General features: G+C 44.3%; 2 protein-coding genes across 4 annotated transcripts in view; one reads left to right on the top strand and one right to left on the bottom strand.

Moving 5' to 3' along the window:
• Positions 1-749: 749 nt before the first annotated feature.
• LOC127055846 (quinone oxidoreductase-like protein 2) overlaps positions 750-15,815 on the bottom strand; it is a 32,802-nt gene continuing 17,736 nt past the window's right edge. The window contains exons 8-10 of one of the 2 annotated variants that reach the window (XM_050963334.1): positions 10,214-10,395; positions 9,155-9,383; positions 750-4,483 (exon numbers count right to left, since the gene is read on the bottom strand). In XM_050963334.1, coding sequence (XP_050819291.1) covers positions 4,415-4,483; positions 9,155-9,383; positions 10,214-10,395 — 480 coding nt within the window. In that variant the 3' untranslated portion in view covers positions 750-4,414. Of the gene's footprint in view, positions 4,484-7,175; positions 7,827-9,154; positions 9,384-10,213; positions 10,396-15,815 lie in introns of those variants that run through there. The other variant, XM_050963333.1, reaches the window with a different exon arrangement.
• The window catches only part of LOC127055870 (myb/SANT-like DNA-binding domain-containing protein 2), a 371,855-nt gene continuing 368,171 nt past the window's right edge, over positions 12,132-15,815 (top strand). Inside the window, exons 1-2 of one of the 2 annotated variants that reach the window (XM_050963404.1) lie at positions 12,132-12,843; positions 13,877-14,033. In XM_050963404.1, the coding sequence (XP_050819361.1) occupies positions 12,204-12,843; positions 13,877-13,983 (747 nt within the window). In that variant the 5' untranslated portion in view covers positions 12,132-12,203 and the 3' untranslated portion in view covers positions 13,984-14,033. Of the gene's footprint in view, positions 12,844-13,876; positions 14,034-15,815 lie in introns of those variants that run through there. The other variant, XM_050963405.1, reaches the window with a different exon arrangement.

Consider the following 15,815-nt stretch of genomic DNA (forward strand, 5'->3'; position numbering starts at 1 on the left):
GTATCCCCGATCTAATGGAGTGTACAGTACACCTATACACCTCCCCATTTCTGATCTGAAGGGACTACTGCTAAGCCACAAAAGGAAGTTCGGCCTCAAACACATTCATTCCTTAGCCTCTGCACACACCCCTGCCAGCAAGGCAGCTAAACTGTGATGCTGACGTTTGTTCATTGGGCCTGGACTGAGTTCACTAGCCAGATTCCAGAGGGAAATGACTGTTACTGCTGACCCACCTATGCTTGCCAACCCTCCAGGATTGTCCTGGAGTCTCCAGGAATTAAAGATTAATCTTTAATTAAAGATAATGTCATGTTATGAAACCTCCATGAATTCGTTCAACCAAAGTTGGTATCCCTAGACCCAGGACCCATTCAGACCGGCCAGCTAGAGGGGACTGGATGTGTATTCTATTTGCTAGCCCCCAAACAAACTATATCCCCAATCCTGCAATCTGATCAGCAGATAGATAGACAGACCCTTATGCACACACAGGCCGAGAAGCAGGGCCACTGAAGTCCAGGAGGTTCCACACAGACTCGGCTGTCCACTCTCGTGGATCAGATTGCAGGATGAGGACCCATACTATGCTCAGTCTCCAAATATAAACTATACTAATATCACCTATTTTAATAACTCAATGCAGAAGCACTTTAAGTCCACTGTAAAATATTACAACATTTCAGAAAGGGGTCTTTTGCCAAAAGTAACATTTTATTTTTCTTTAATATACATTTTTCTAATATCTTTACAATTAGGACTAACTGTAAAATAATAATCTAATTCAGTTCTTGGCAAATTCACACACTGGAAAAAAATTTCTTTTCAATTCTCTCCTTACAATACTTTGATTCAAGGCATGTGATAAATACATGTACAGAATGAAATTTACAGTCATTATGAAGAGTTAATTAAGAGTCCTTATACCCATTGTGTTTGGTCAGCTATTGGAAGAAATAGGAAAGAGAGGGAGAACTGTTGTGCCCCATAAAGGTTTAATCACAGAACTAGATTTATTTGAATGGGGGGCTAATGGAAGCAAAAAGCTAACAGCTCTGGCTAGACACAGTCATACCTTCCTATACAACTCAATCTTGATCTGCAGAACCCTGTGATTCCAGTGTTGAGTCTCCATACACTTCTATAGATGCAACACAGCTCTGAACTGCAGTGCAGCCCTGTATTGCTAACCTTGGGCTCCTCTTAAGTCAGGATTCCCAATGATGCAGGGGACAAAAGTTCATTTCATCTAAGTGGAATTTGAAGCAGGGGTTCCAGAGATGAAACACTAGTTGAGTTACCGACTTTTCCACCCAGCCTCCTGTGCCAAGATCACTGGACTTTGTTTTCTCACACTGGCACTTGGTGCTGCTGTCTTCGCTCAATGACTCCCATACATTCTCCTAATCCCTAGTTTCACTTCTCCTGTATGGGACACCTCGCTAATTCTTTCCAAGGATCAAGAGACTTGCAAAGATGATCATTTTTTAAAGAAGCTTTTGATCAGTTTTGGACATGATCAGAATTAATACAAAATAATTCACTTCCACCTATCCAATAAGTCCCCTATCAAGAACTGCAGGAGAGAGACAAAGCAGAGTCAGTCTTCAGCCCCTTCTTCCCCCACCCCTCCCCCAGCCTCCCATGGATGGGCAGGGGATTAGAAATCATAGCTAATCTCATCTTTCATTCAAAAATAGTTTGTCCTTCTTCTTTGCAAAGGTCTCTGAAAATAGCCACAGATTCCAAGGTCAGATGGGACCACTGGGATCTTCTAGTCTGGCTTCCGGTATAACACAGGCCATAGACCTTCCCTGAAATACTTCCTGTTTGAACAATAGCATCTCTCTCGGAAAAATACCTCATCTTGATTTAAAAACTGTCAGTGATGGGGAATTACCGGCAGCCTTGGTAAATTGTTCCAATGATCGTTAGTCCCTGTTGCTGCTAAAAATGTGCCATTCTCAATCTGAATTTGTCTAGCTTCAAGTCGGGCACTGATTTATCCTAATAATCATGGATGTTCACTCCAACCCCCACGCCCCCAACACACACACACACAGCCCCCCATGCCTGGCCTTTGGGGTTGCTGAAACCCCAAGGCCCCGCTCTCTCAGTTTCTGGAAGGACTCAGAACCAATTAATGACCTGGGGAGAGGGGAGAGGAGGCCGTGCTGCCCTGACTGCTGCCATCGCCGCCAACTCTCTTCCCAGCAGCTGGCTGCTGCTGAGCTAGCTCCTTCCTCTGCGTAGAAGCCATTGTGATGTGTCTGAGGACAACCCAACAGCCCAAGAGGCAGCGCCATCAACCACAGGAGCAAGTCCACAGAACTCCTCTGTTCTAATGCTGGCTCTGACCCAGACACAGGCCCCAATTCTGAAAAGCACCTAAGCAGATGCGTAACTGAAGTGGTCCCATTAACTTTAAGAGGATACATGGAATTAAGCGTGGGTTTCCTTGATTGGCTGCATTGAGGCTGTGGTTTCTGCATCTCTAAAGTGGATCCTATTTAGCTACCACTCACTGATGGTGTAACAATGAATGTTTGTAAAGTGCTGTAAGCAGAATGCACACAAACACCAAAGGCAGCACGTTTAAGACAAAAGGAAGTATTTCTTCCCACAACACACAGTCAACCTGTGGAACTCCTTTCCAGAGGACGTTGTGAAGGTCAAGAATATATCAGGGTTCAAAAAATAACTATTTAAATTCATGGAGGATAGGTCCATCAATGGCTATTAGCCAGGATGGACAGGGATGGTGTCCCTAGTCTCTGTTTGCCAGAAGCTAGGAATGGGCGACAGGGGATAGATCACGTGATGTTTACTTGTTCAGTTCATTCACTCTGAAGCACCTGGCATTGGCCACTATCAGAAAACAGGACCCTGGGCTAGATGGACCTTTGGTATGGCCATTCTTATGTTTGTGGCCCCCAGTCCTACAGCTTAGATTCACAGACTCTGAGATTAGAAGGGACCATCAGGACCACCTAGTCTGAAGCTTATTTGAACAAGCTGTCATTTGCAGAACTTTTCTAACTGTTCACAACTATGTAGGACACTAACAAGCAACCAAGACACCAGCCTCCTGCAGCAGGAAGCTGGTAGCAATCTGAGGAATCAGCCATGTTTTAAGGAGTGAAACACTTTTACAGGCTCCTCCAAATTACTGGACAGAAGCCAGGGTAGCTGGTCATCGCTCCACAGCAGCAAAGACGAGAGCAAGGTAGCCTGGTCTCCACAGCCGCAGCAAAGTCATGTTAAGAAAACCAGAAGGCTTATTGTACATTTAGAAAGCGCTCCAGTCTGATGGAAGTTCTGAGGCATACAGATTTGGACTGCAAGTCAGAGCAGCGTGGAGGAATTTAGGTATTGTCACATCAAATAGTTCTACCAGAGCACGTTCAGCAGGATGTGATGGGTCCAGCTCTTTTCAGGCAGACTCGAGAGAGCCAATGGTGTTTGTTAACAGTGTCTCAGACTGAAGTCTCTCCTGTTCGCAGCGACTCTCACCAAGGTCACCATCCGTATAATTACACCTCTTGGGACCAAGCTGAGCTTACACAGGAGTCAGGGATAAAGTCTTTTGTGCCACATGCAAGTGGCTGGGTAAAGCAATTATTGGGGGGTTGTTTGGTTCTTCTGATGCAATGCCAGCCACTGGTTAAGGCAGAGCAACAGGAGATATGGACCAATGGCTGGTTATACCGTTGCAAAAGCTGTGCCCCCACCCCCACCTCATGTTTTTACATGTCTCTTCATTTCAACTCTACCCCTCACCCTAAGTTACTTGGTTCTAGCTGACTGTTTTGTAATGGCTACATACAGAAGTGCCGCTATATCACAACCAACAGCAACTCCTCTCAAAGAGTGGGTGGAGCACTGACTGGCCTCACGGCACTAATTCCCCTCCTCATTTCCAGCTCTTAAATTGCATTACAAGAAGCTAAAAACACTTTGCTTATGTGGAAAGATAACGTCAGGAAAGTCATGACACAAAGTGTCTGACTGCAATTAAAAACTCATGGCTGACCTGGAGATTTAAGGAGATTTCCCAGTGGTGATTCCTTTAAAGAGAGTCTGGTTTACTTTTGTATTAATTGCACTGCTCTGCAACTATTCTCCCTCTTCCCATCACAGTGAAAGCTTGTCTCCCCTAGGACTCCTTGCATTGTTTGTCTAGCGTCAGTGCAACTCCACCAGTTCTAGAAATGGGCACAAGTATTTATACTATCATGTCATCTAACCCTAAGCAGGAGCCCATAGCCCTCTACATTAATGGTGGTGGTAAACAAATCATGCAAGAAATCATAGGGAAGACGCAACTTGGCTGTCTGCATCCATAAGCCAGAAGAATGATTCTGCTGATTAGTCCAATGGCAGCAGGAGCTGTGTCCTGAGGAAACAGGCTGATTTATTTAATTGAGATGACGATCTTTCCTGTTGACTTGCGCTGGGTTACACGGCTAAAGGCTTCATTCACCTGCAAGCACAAAACCTCAGTTGTTTATACAAAAGGGCATATCCATCTACGCAAACACACACACACACACACACACACACACACACTCTCCTGCAAGTGTTCATTGCTACTGTAGGCCCCTTAATTTACATTCTCTACAGTAATTTCTAGAGGGCAGATGTATTTGGCCAAATTTTTAGGAGTGGCCTTTAAAAATCACCCTGCGACTGTGTGTGTGTATAAAGATTTGGGGCACATGAAAACTTGGATTTGTGTGTGCAGGAAAAACAATCATGCACAAGGATTTCAGGAGCAGTTTTAGAGGCCAGGGTTGGAACACTTTAAAAATCTGACCTAGTGACTTTACCACTGTCACATTCTGGAATGCAATCCAGGTCAGCGAGGGGCTGTGTCAGCAGCTGCCCTACAACCTTGGTTGCCTCATGATGTTTTGCTGTTGTAGCTCCCAACCTGGGCTGCCCACAAACAGCATGCAAGTCACACCCTAAATGTCTGTGTATAGCTGCGGCCCTGGCCAAGCAGCTCTGACCCCAGCAGCCTGTCAGCACACATCGGTCACACTCTGGCTTCCACCAGCCTGGGTTACTACCTGCAGGGTGACCCCAGCACACTACCAGTCCTGAGTTTCCCCACAAAACTTTGTTCTGCACTGTCCAGCCCTCTCCTGGACAGTCCAGATATTAAGATTCGCTGCTCCTGTAAAGAGTCAATATTCAACCGTTACAGTTCTGTTTAAACACAGCACTGGATGGGTGTAGATTAAAAAATAAAAAGTTTATTAACAAAAGAAGATAGGACTTTAAGTGAATTCAAGTATAAGAGATGAAGTTAGAAATGGGTACAAGCAAATAAAAGTGAAATCGCAGCTAAACATTTAAAACCTAATCTAGCAAGTTTCGGTTCAAGGCTTTGTTCAAATGACCTCTCTCTCTCTCACACACACACACCCCTCCTTCCAGCAAGATGGGAACCGACCATTTCCTTGGTCATGATCTCACTCCAAGGCCCAGAGGTGCTGGAGCCTTTGTCTTCTCAAGTGAAAGAGAGATATCGTGGGGTTCTCTGCCCCTCTTGTATAGTCCAGTGAACCTCTGAAGCAGTTTTCAGAAGGTTACCCTTCAAAGTAAAGTTTATTCATGCAGTAAAGAAAGTGACATAGAAGTTGGTGGTGAAGGAGGCTCCGTGCCTTTTTTCTCCTCTCCTGTGTTTGCTGAAGTGCAAATTTGCTTTGCGGCCTGCCATTTCCCCCTTTTACTGACTCGAGGACTCTGTTTACTACTTATCTGTATATTATACACATTCCTTTGTTTAGGACAGACCTACTTAACAAACGTTGCCTAGGCTGTGTGGGAATGAACCTGTGCTAATAATGTCACAGAGGGAGATGTCATTACTTTGCATAGAATGTTGCTACATACATTTCACCATGATAATATTGACCAGTGAGTTATTAGTTTTCCAGTGATACCTCAAAAGGCATATTTTGTACAAAGATTATTACAAGAATGTGAAGCATGTGAATAGAGGGGTGCTTTTGGTCACAAGCACAGAACCATGCACCTCTTTACCCCCATGCATACCCCCAATTAAAATCATTACCCACAAAAAAATGGAAATTCACAGAGATCAAATTTTCCTACCCACTCACAATGGGGTAGTATTAGAGACATCCAAGGGCTTAATCCTTTACCAGGTGGGTTAATTTCTCTATCTTCAGCCTAACTTTTTCTATCAGCCATTTTCAACTATTGCAAAGTGAAGATAGAGTCAGTACCAGTTTCGTTCATCATGCTAAGGAGTTTGGCCAGAATGGCCCTCAGGGTACCTGGTGCTCTCTTATCAGCTCATAACAATGTTACTCAGATTGGTCTCTGCAAAAAGTCTGACACTGAAAATATCAGAGATTGTTATTGCCAGTAGCATTTCCCAGAATTTCCTCGTCAGTCTTGTTGCCACTGACCCATCATCTATGAGGAACAGATGTCTGGTTTGGGTGGCTAACATTCTCTTTAGGTTTGAGATGTAATTATGTGTGTCTGTGTGACGCTATGAATAGTGGAATTTAAATGGAATCAGATTGTTACTTTAAAGTACAATAGGTGGTAGCTGTGATCCGGAGGGCCCCCTACACCATAATTCACATCAGACCTGACACACTCATTGCTCCAACACACTGTTGTCATAATCTATATCTCAGAGGTGTCATGTAAAGTATCATACACAAACTTATAAAATACTGGTCACTAGTAATATTGTGCGGTGCATGTACAGGCAGTGTATAAAGAATTAAAGAATCAGTGCCGGAAATATGTTCGTAGAATGTGGCTGGGAAACAGTGCATAAGCCTAGCCTGTCCTAGACAAAGGAATATTGTTTTAGTCGCTTGACTCTGTCACCAGTGTAAATTGAGCAAGACGAAGTCAGAAACAATGGAAGTAGATTTACATGGAAGGTAAACAAAGCCATCAAACTAGCAAATGGGAGAGAGGACTTCTTATGAATCAGGGCAGTGGAGGCTGTACCCCTAGGAAGCCTTCCTGCCTCTTGAAACAGAGACAACGGATTTTGAAAAATATAAGCTGAAACATTAAAAATTTTTGGCATTCAGCACCTGAGGGACATAAGAGGCCAGAACTCTTGATGTCTGAGGAAAGGCAGATCCCTCAACTGAACGAGTTGAAGTCTCTGGGAACTGACTATAGGTGAGAAACCTGCTTTGCAAAAGATTGCAACTTGCTGAAGTTAAGTTTTAGTCACTAGAAAGTGTGTTTTGTTTGTAACTTTTCATGTTTCTTTCCCTCTTACTTGAAATCATTTAAACCTATGTTCTTTGTTAATAAACTTATTCTTGTTTTATTACAAAACCATCTCAGTGCTGTGTAGTGAAGTGAAGATTACATCTTCAGCTAATCTAACACGCTGCAGTATGCTCTGTCTCTCTGGAGGCAGTGAACTTAACAACTTCTATGAGAGAGACTGAACAGTATGGAAGGATGTCTCTGGGGAACTGAGGCTCAGTGATTGACCAGCAAGACAGGGTTTGAACTGGCAGAGTCCTGAAGAGTTTGCTGGTAAGGCAGACAAGCTGGCGTGCCAAAGAGCTGACACATGACTTATTAGCAGCAAAGCTCATTCTTGCTGAGGCAGAGCGGTGACCGAGTGGCTCACAGGTCTGGGTGACCTGAACAACTCATCACTGCAGTGCAGTTTGTTCTGCAGGAACAAACAGCTCAGTATTTGTATTGGAATTTGCTCTTCATGGGCTTTTTGCCTCAGGGATCCATTTATGAGGCTGAAATAACACAAGAGCTGACCATCTCATGGCACTTCCATTATCCAGGAACTGAAATGTGAGAAAATTAATAACCAATGTGTAATACTGACTCCTCTAATGCAGGGGTTCTCAACCTTTTTCCTTCTGAGGCCCCCTCAACATGCTATAAAAACTCCATGACACATCTGTGCCACAATAACTGGTTTTCTGTATATAAAAGCCAGGGCTGGAGTTAGGGGGTAGCAAGCAGGACAACTGCCTGGGGCTCCATGCCACAGGGGCCCCCGTGAAGCTACATTGCTCAAGTTTCGGCTTCAGCCCCGGGTAATGGGGCTCACGGCCCCGGGCTTCAGCCCTATGCGGTGAGGCTTTGGCTTTCTGCCCTGGGCCCTGGCAAGTCTAATGCTGACCATGGTTGGAGGACCCACCTGAGACCTGCTAGAGGCCCCCAGGGGGCCCTGGACCCCAGGTTGAGAACCACTGATCTAATAGCTCCCAGAGTGAAAGGTGTAAATTAAGACATAGCTGCATCCCCCAATTCACCGTTAAAAAAAAAAAAAATTACCCCATTGTATTACTGCCTCTTAAATTGTAAGGTTTTTGTGAAAGGAGCTGTCATTTTTACAGCTCTGTACCATGGCTAGCGCAAGGGGGGGCCAACCTGGCATTTCCAAAACATAAATACTAAATCATCATCATACATATTGGAGACATTTAAAGCCAATAACACTGGAATGAAGCAGGCAAAAAAAGAGAGGGGAGAGGGGCGGGATTTCTTAAAGAACTAGGGTTCTGTGCCGTGTTTGAAACTGGAGGGTGTTTTGTAAGAATCAGAGGGAATTCACCGCACACAAAATTCACTCAGACATAAAACTTAGTTATAAACAAAGCAATCCTGAGCGCTTGACACTGCATAAGGTCATCACAGTTTATGAATATACGCATGCCAAGGTTTTAATTTAATCAACAGCAGCATTTACTTCCTGTAGTGATGACAGGCTCTTGGCGGATACTGGAGTTTAGAGTTAGTTCTGAGGCACAGATCAAACACATATGTCTCCTAGTTGTAACTCATATTTCTCCCTCCCTAACAGGTACAGGGGCATAGGTGCTGGAATGAGGGGCGCTGGGGGGGAGTGGGGGGAGTGGCTGCATCCCCTGGCTTGAAGTGGTTTCCATTACGAACAGGATTTACAGTTTGGTTCAATGGCTCTCAGCATCCCCACTATACAAATTGTTCCAGTGTCCTTGTACAGGGGCTCAAGCTTTGGGCCTTCCCATCCCCCAGGGGAGTGGTGATAGCAGCCCACCAGATTAGACAGCTTCTTCCTTCTATTCAGCCTCTCTCAGAGAACTGTGAATCCCGCCAATGAGTGGCATCTTGGGCAGCACTTTACCTCTTCCAGGTTGAAGACCGCACCCACATGAGGTTGGATCCGTCTTTCTTGGCAGTACCAAAGAGCAGAGGAGATGGATGACGAAAAAACAGGAAAGTCCTCTTCCCGGTATCGACCCCAGAACACTCCCAAGGCAGACACATTCTTCAGAAGCAGCAGGTTGGCTGGGACAGAGGGGATTGCTCCTCCAGCAAAACCCACCACCACAATCCTGCCCTCCCAAGCCAAACTGCAAGGGGAAGGGAAAGGAGATGTATTTAATGAGGAAGAGCAAGCATAGGGTAAAATCATGATTGCACTGGAGAAAAGCGGGGGCCTTTTCTTCAGTGGGACCAGAGATTGGTCCTTAATGAAACACTCTCAAACTGAATACTAGAGCGTTAGCTCAGTGAAGAGAGGACTTTTTCACTGAATCAACTGCAGGTAGGCTCTCATCAAAATTTGTCAACTAAAAGAGGAGCATCTCGGCTAACTGTTTCCAAGTTTGAGCACTTGCTGGTGGCCTGCAGACAGCTGGCTGGTCACATGATGCTGACTGGTCCATGTTGTTTCTAGCTTTTACATTGAATTAAGGACAGGTGAAAACACACTAAATATTTTCCTACTGTTAACTTTTCCAGGTGAGCAGTTACTGTAGTTGACATAGGTACATGCTGTGATTGCCAGTGAGGGTTATTCACAAAGTTCTCTCTTTATTAAGTTTCAGAACCTCAGCTCTAGCTAGTACTTGCATGGGACCTCCTAGGGAAACTGGCTCTGCATGAACTGGTTCTTATAATTAATCAGAGACACTTTCTCCCAGTCAGTACTGAAACAATGCCCCAGCATGGCACCCCTCTTTCTAATTACATGTGAAAAAATCAAGGCCCTAAACATCTGTGGTCTGTAAAGAGCAAGCATGGGTGTTATGCCCAAACTCCTGCTTGCAGAATTACATTCTGATGGCTCCCTACATTCCCTTGAAGTTTCAACTGGATCCTTCTGAAGCATGGAGACCACATATTTCACACCCCTAATGCACGTCACTTCGAATGCAACTGGAATCATATTTCAACTCACCTATGTAACGCCTCCTTGAAGATGTCCCCTCCAACAGCGTCAAGAACTACATTGACCCCCCTGTTATCTGTAAGCTTCTTCACCTCCTCCTTTAGGCTCCCTTGGATGTAATTCACGCTGTGGGCTGCACCCTTCTGCAGGGCCAGGTTGCATTTGTGATCACTTCCAGCTGCTGCTATCACCTGAAAACAAAGGAGGAGCCAGTGTTACAGTCTGAGCTTTCATGGTGGAAGAGAGTGTGAGCTCTTCCAGGCAGGGACCCTCTTTTTGTTCTGTGTTTGTACAGTGCCTAGCACAATGGGGTCTGAGGCTCCTAGGCACTATGATAATACAAATAAAATAAAATAAAATAAAATAAAATAAAATAAAGGCATCTCTGCTCAGAGTGATACAATAGGTGCCTTAGCATGTTACCATAATTATTACAGAACCAAAAACTTAAATAAAAGCTCTATAGTAATGTATTTTCTATGTCAATGTCTCAAAAAATGCTTAACACATTTAAAATGCTATACAAAAACTGTATCTATATCACTGTACCATTCACTGAAGAACAGCCGCTGCTGGGATGGAACACAGCAGCTGTTGAACAACACACAGCAGCACTACATAATAACTTAAGGCAGAAAGAGAAGACCAGTCCCATCTGCAACTGAAACTGCAGGGAAATTTAGGGTATGTCTACACTACCCGCCGGATTGGCAGGCAGCAATCGATCCAGCAGGGGTCGATTTATCGTGTCTATTCTAGATGCGATAAATCGATCCCCGAGCGCTCGCCCGTTGACTCCTGTACTCCACTGCTGCGAGAGGTGCAGGTGGAGTCGACCAGGGAGCAGCAGCAGTTGACTCACCGTGGACACAAAGACATCACGGTAAGTCGATCTAAGTATGTCGACTTCAGCTACATTATTCACGTAGCTGAAGTTTCATAACTTAGATCGATCCCCTACAGTGTAAACCAGGCCTTAGAGAGACTGCATTTACCAAAACTGGTCTCTGGTCTGGGTTTAAGCCTAGTACTCTTACCAAATGAGCCATGGGATTTTTAACATACCCCAGTGGATCTGGAAGAGTTTTACATCCCTAGTAGTATAATAGTCTCCCCTCTGAGTGAAATCCTACCAGCCACTGAATTACTTGCTCCAGATTTCTCCAATCAGAATCTGTGCTTTGTGGGAGCTCTATCACACAGCAAACCATTTGAACCGGAGATATTTCTGCCTTGTCACTTTGTGCAGTTCTTTTTACTGTGGGGTGTTCTACTTATAATAGTAATAAAAAAACAAGTAGCATCTCTGTCAAAAACCCTAGCAGTATACTATTTCCTAACCTGATTTATACTGTGATGGTTGGAACAAATCCATCTCTTATTCCCATAAATATCAAACACTATTTTCCCTTAGATCTACACTGGTTTGACTCTAAAGGCTGAAATTTTCAAATGGACCTAGTGGCTTAGGAGCCTAAGTCCTATTGACTCGCAAAAAGAATTAGGCTCATAAGCACCTAAATCACTTTTAAAAATGGGACTCAGGAGCCTAAGTCACTTGAGCGCCTTTGAAAACATTTCCCCTCTATATCCCACTTGGATAAGAGCTCCATTCTGCACTGGAAAGAATCAAGGGAAATGATGGGGATCCACAATGGAGCCCATAGCAGGAGCACAGGGAAGGCAGGTGTTTCATGAGGGGAAAGTGTAAGTGAGAGAGAGTGAGACAGTGAGGCCTGGTCTACACTACGCGTTTAAACCGATTTTAGTAGCGTTAAACCGATTTAACCCTGCACCCGTCCACACGAGGCCTTTTATATCGATATAAAGGGCTCTTTAAACCGGTTTCTGTACTCCTCCCCGAGGACAGGAGTAGCGCTGAAATCGGTATTGCCATGTCGGATTAGGGTTAGTGTGGCCGCAAATTGATGGTATTGGCCTCCAGGCGGTATCCCACAGTGCACCACTGTGACCACTCTGGAAAGCAATCTGAACTCAGATGCACTGGCCAGGCAGACAGGAAAAGCCCCGCGAACTTTTGAATTTCATTTCCTGTTTGGCCAGCGTGGAGAGCTCACCAGCACAGGTAACAATGCAGTCTCCTGAGAATCAAAAAAGAGCTCCAGCATGGACCGCACGGGAGGTACTGGATCTGATCACTATATGGGGAGAGGATTCCATGCTAACAGAACTCCGTTTCAAAAGACTAAATAAAAAAACCTTTGAAAAAATTTCCAAGGGCATGATGGAGAAAGGCCACACCAGGGACTCAGTGCAGTGCCGTGTGAAAGTTAAGGAGCTCAGACAAGCCTACCAGAAAACCAAAGAAGCAAACGGAAGGTCTGGGGCAGGGCCGAAAACATGCCGCTTCTACGCTGAGCTGCATGCAATTCTAGGGGGGTCCACTACCACTACCCCACCTCTGTCCGTGGATTCCGAGGTGGTGGTGGTAATCTCAGCCATGGCTGAGGATTCTGTGGACGGGGAAGATGAGGAAGAAGACGAGGATGAGCTTGCAGAGAGGACACAGCACTCCGTTCTCCCCAACAGCCAGGAGCTTTTTCTCACCCAGACAGAATTACCCTCCCAGCCCTCCCAAGCCACTAGCCCAGACAATGAAGCCATGGAAGCGACCTCTGGTGAGTGCACCTTTGTAAATATAAAACAAGGTTTAAAAGCAAGCATTTTTTAATGATTAATTTGCCCTGTTGACTTGGGAAGCATTCGCGGCCAATACAGTTATTGGAAAAGTCTGTTAACATGTCTGGGGATGGAGCAGAAATCCTCAAGGGACATCTCCATGAAGCTCTCCTGGAGGTACTCCAAAAGCCTTTGCAGAAGGTTTCTGGGCAGGGCAGCCTTATTCCGTCCTCCATGGTAGGACACTTGACCACACCATGCATGTAGCAAGTAATCTGGTATCATTGCATGACAAAGCCTAGCTGCGTATGGTCCCGGTGATTGCTGGCATTCAAGCAACATCCGTTCTTTATCTCGCTGTGTTATCCTCAGGAGAGTGATATCGTTCATGGTAACCTGGTTGAAATTCAGGAATTTAATTAAGGGGACAGAGATGGCCATTCCTACTGGGCTGTTTGCCTGTTGCTTAAAAGAAATCCTTCCTTGCAGGTAGCCAAGCGGGGGGAAAGGGGGGGAAATGGCGCTGAGCTTTTTTGCGCTTGGCTATCAGGGATCTTCCCTGCTACCAGCCACGTGGTGGTGGTGGGGGGGGGAAAGAGAGGTGTTTAGCAGTGATCTTCCATGATACCTGCAACGCGGTGGGGGGAAAGGGTAAACCGATCATCCCAGAGAATTGGATTGGGGTGGGGGGGTTCTGCTGCTGCATGTTAACAGGAAAGAAGCAGCACTGAATGGGATTTGCTTGGTATTTGGGAAAGGAGGGCACTGTGTATATGAAGGCTGCAGAAGCCAAAAGACAATGGCTTACCATGGACACATGCAAGCTGAATTCTGCTGCCTGGACCTGCGTCTGTGATCTCTAACACCAGAGCCGCAGGCACTCAATATTAAGATGCAAAATGTGACCTTGTAGTGAAATCACATGTGCTATGTAAGCTGAATAGTGTTGTTTGCTGTGAAAGAGAATAAGCATTGTTCCGTAAAATGTATCTTTTTAAATACTTCTCTCCCTTTTTTCCCTCCCTCATGCAGCTGCAAATTTTTCAAGCCTCCCTACTCCATCCCGAAGGCTAGCTCAGATAAGGCGGTGGAAAAAAAAGACGCGAGACGAAATGTTCTCGGAAATCATGGAAGTGTGAAAGTCACTAATAGCCCCCCTTAACAGTTTATAAGCAGCCAGTAGGAAGAAGCAGAAGCCTCACGGACACAGTACCCTAAACTTTTGAACTGTCTCCCCTTATCAGTTTTGAGGCAGTTAAAGCTGGTTCTTAGCCGGTTTTTGCTGAGCAGATTGAAAAGGACAGGGTTTGTTAACCACCAATCAAATGCTAGCACGACCAAAGCCTGTGTGTGAGCATGTATAAAAAATTCTTGATTTTTGTACTAAGTAAAGTTTTTTGTACCAAGGTACAAGGCTCTCCTTTCTTCTGCAAAATAAAGCATCTTTTCCTTATCCTTGTCAGGCTGTTATTGGCTCTCAGCTAGGCAGACCTGATATTTCGGTAACAGTTTCTGGCACCCCAGATGGGACCCTCCTAGCTCGGACATTGGACTCCGGATGGCTGCGGCGAACTAGGAGCGGCGCCATAGGGGTCTTTAGCCCCTCTTCCTCACTCCGCCACAGCCCCTGGGGTTTGTGCTCCGATAAGGTGAGCCCTAATAGGATAAGGAAATGTTATCTGGTTCTGGTTCTGTTCTGTTTAACCAGTTACTGTTGTTTTTTTGCTCTGTTCATTTGGGTGTTAGGTGTGTGGGCGGAACTGAACCTCTCGTTCGTAATTTCTCAGGGTGGAAGCCATTGCATGCGATGAAACTCTGAGGTCGAATTAAAATCCTTCTGTCCCGTCCCCTGTAGTGGTCAGTGTATAAAAGTAAAAAAACCTGAATTAGACCGTAATTCCCTCTGCTCTCTATGTAATTCTCTGTTCTGTTTAAGTGTCAGAAGACAGATGGGTGGGTCTCTGAATAAACCCTCTAAGGACAGTCCTTTGAATTATATGTTAAGTAAATGGCCTTTACCTGGTGTTCAAAAAAAAAATGTCAAAAAAAAAAATTAAATAGTTAAACGGCAATGGGCCATGTGGTTTTGTCCAGGTAGCAAGCCTCACAAGGAAGGACTCGGGTAGTCTTGTAAGTAAAAATGTTTACGGGAAGAGACCAGGAAGGGTGGGGGCTAGTTAAAAAGCCCACCCTCCTAGCTAAACTGGTAGTGGAACAAGTTGGTGCCCATGGAAGGGATGGTTCAGCAAAAAAAGCAGGATCGGGCCCAGGCAGGCAGGCAACAGACAGAGAGATTGAAAAACAGGTTGGAAAATTTTGAGAGAGTAATAAAAAAAAAGTAAGTAAATGTAAGCATGGGAATTTCAAATACCCAGGACAATACTTAAAATGGTCATTTAAGTTAATAAAAATGGCTGTTGAAAACAAGCAAGTAATTTAAGGAAGAGTGAGAAGTTAACTCTGTAGTTGCTGAAAAAAACAGCAGTTAAACTTTGTAAAAATGCTAAAAAAAAGTTCTTGGTGTCTTTAAAATGTTTGTAAATAAATTCAGGTAAAAAAATTATTAAATTGCAATCATTTGGCTATAAACAATTTAGTTAAATTAGCTAAAAAATGTATACAGTGCTATGTAATTAAAATTTTATTAGGCTCTAAGGGGCACTATAAGTAGTAATGTTTTCTTTCAATGTTTAAAGCAAAAGTTAAAAGTAAAAAGCAATCAAAATTCTAATAAAGTTAATTATGTCCTTTTTAAAGTAAAAATCTTTAAGCTGTAAATAGCTTTAAATCCAAAAGCAAGCCAAAAAGCATCTGTATTAATGCAAATTATCTAACTAATAAAGTAAAAGCCACTGAAACCTGGGCTGCCTATAAAACAAATACAAAAAAATATGGGGTAATTCCTCTGTTTTGCCTAAAATCAATAAAAGTATTTATATATTTTAAGCAATAATTAACTGCCCAGGAGGAT

Source organism: Gopherus flavomarginatus, chromosome 7 (genome assembly GCF_025201925.1).
Source record: "Gopherus flavomarginatus isolate rGopFla2 chromosome 7, rGopFla2.mat.asm, whole genome shotgun sequence".
Taxonomy (NCBI): Eukaryota; Metazoa; Chordata; order Testudines; family Testudinidae; genus Gopherus; species Gopherus flavomarginatus.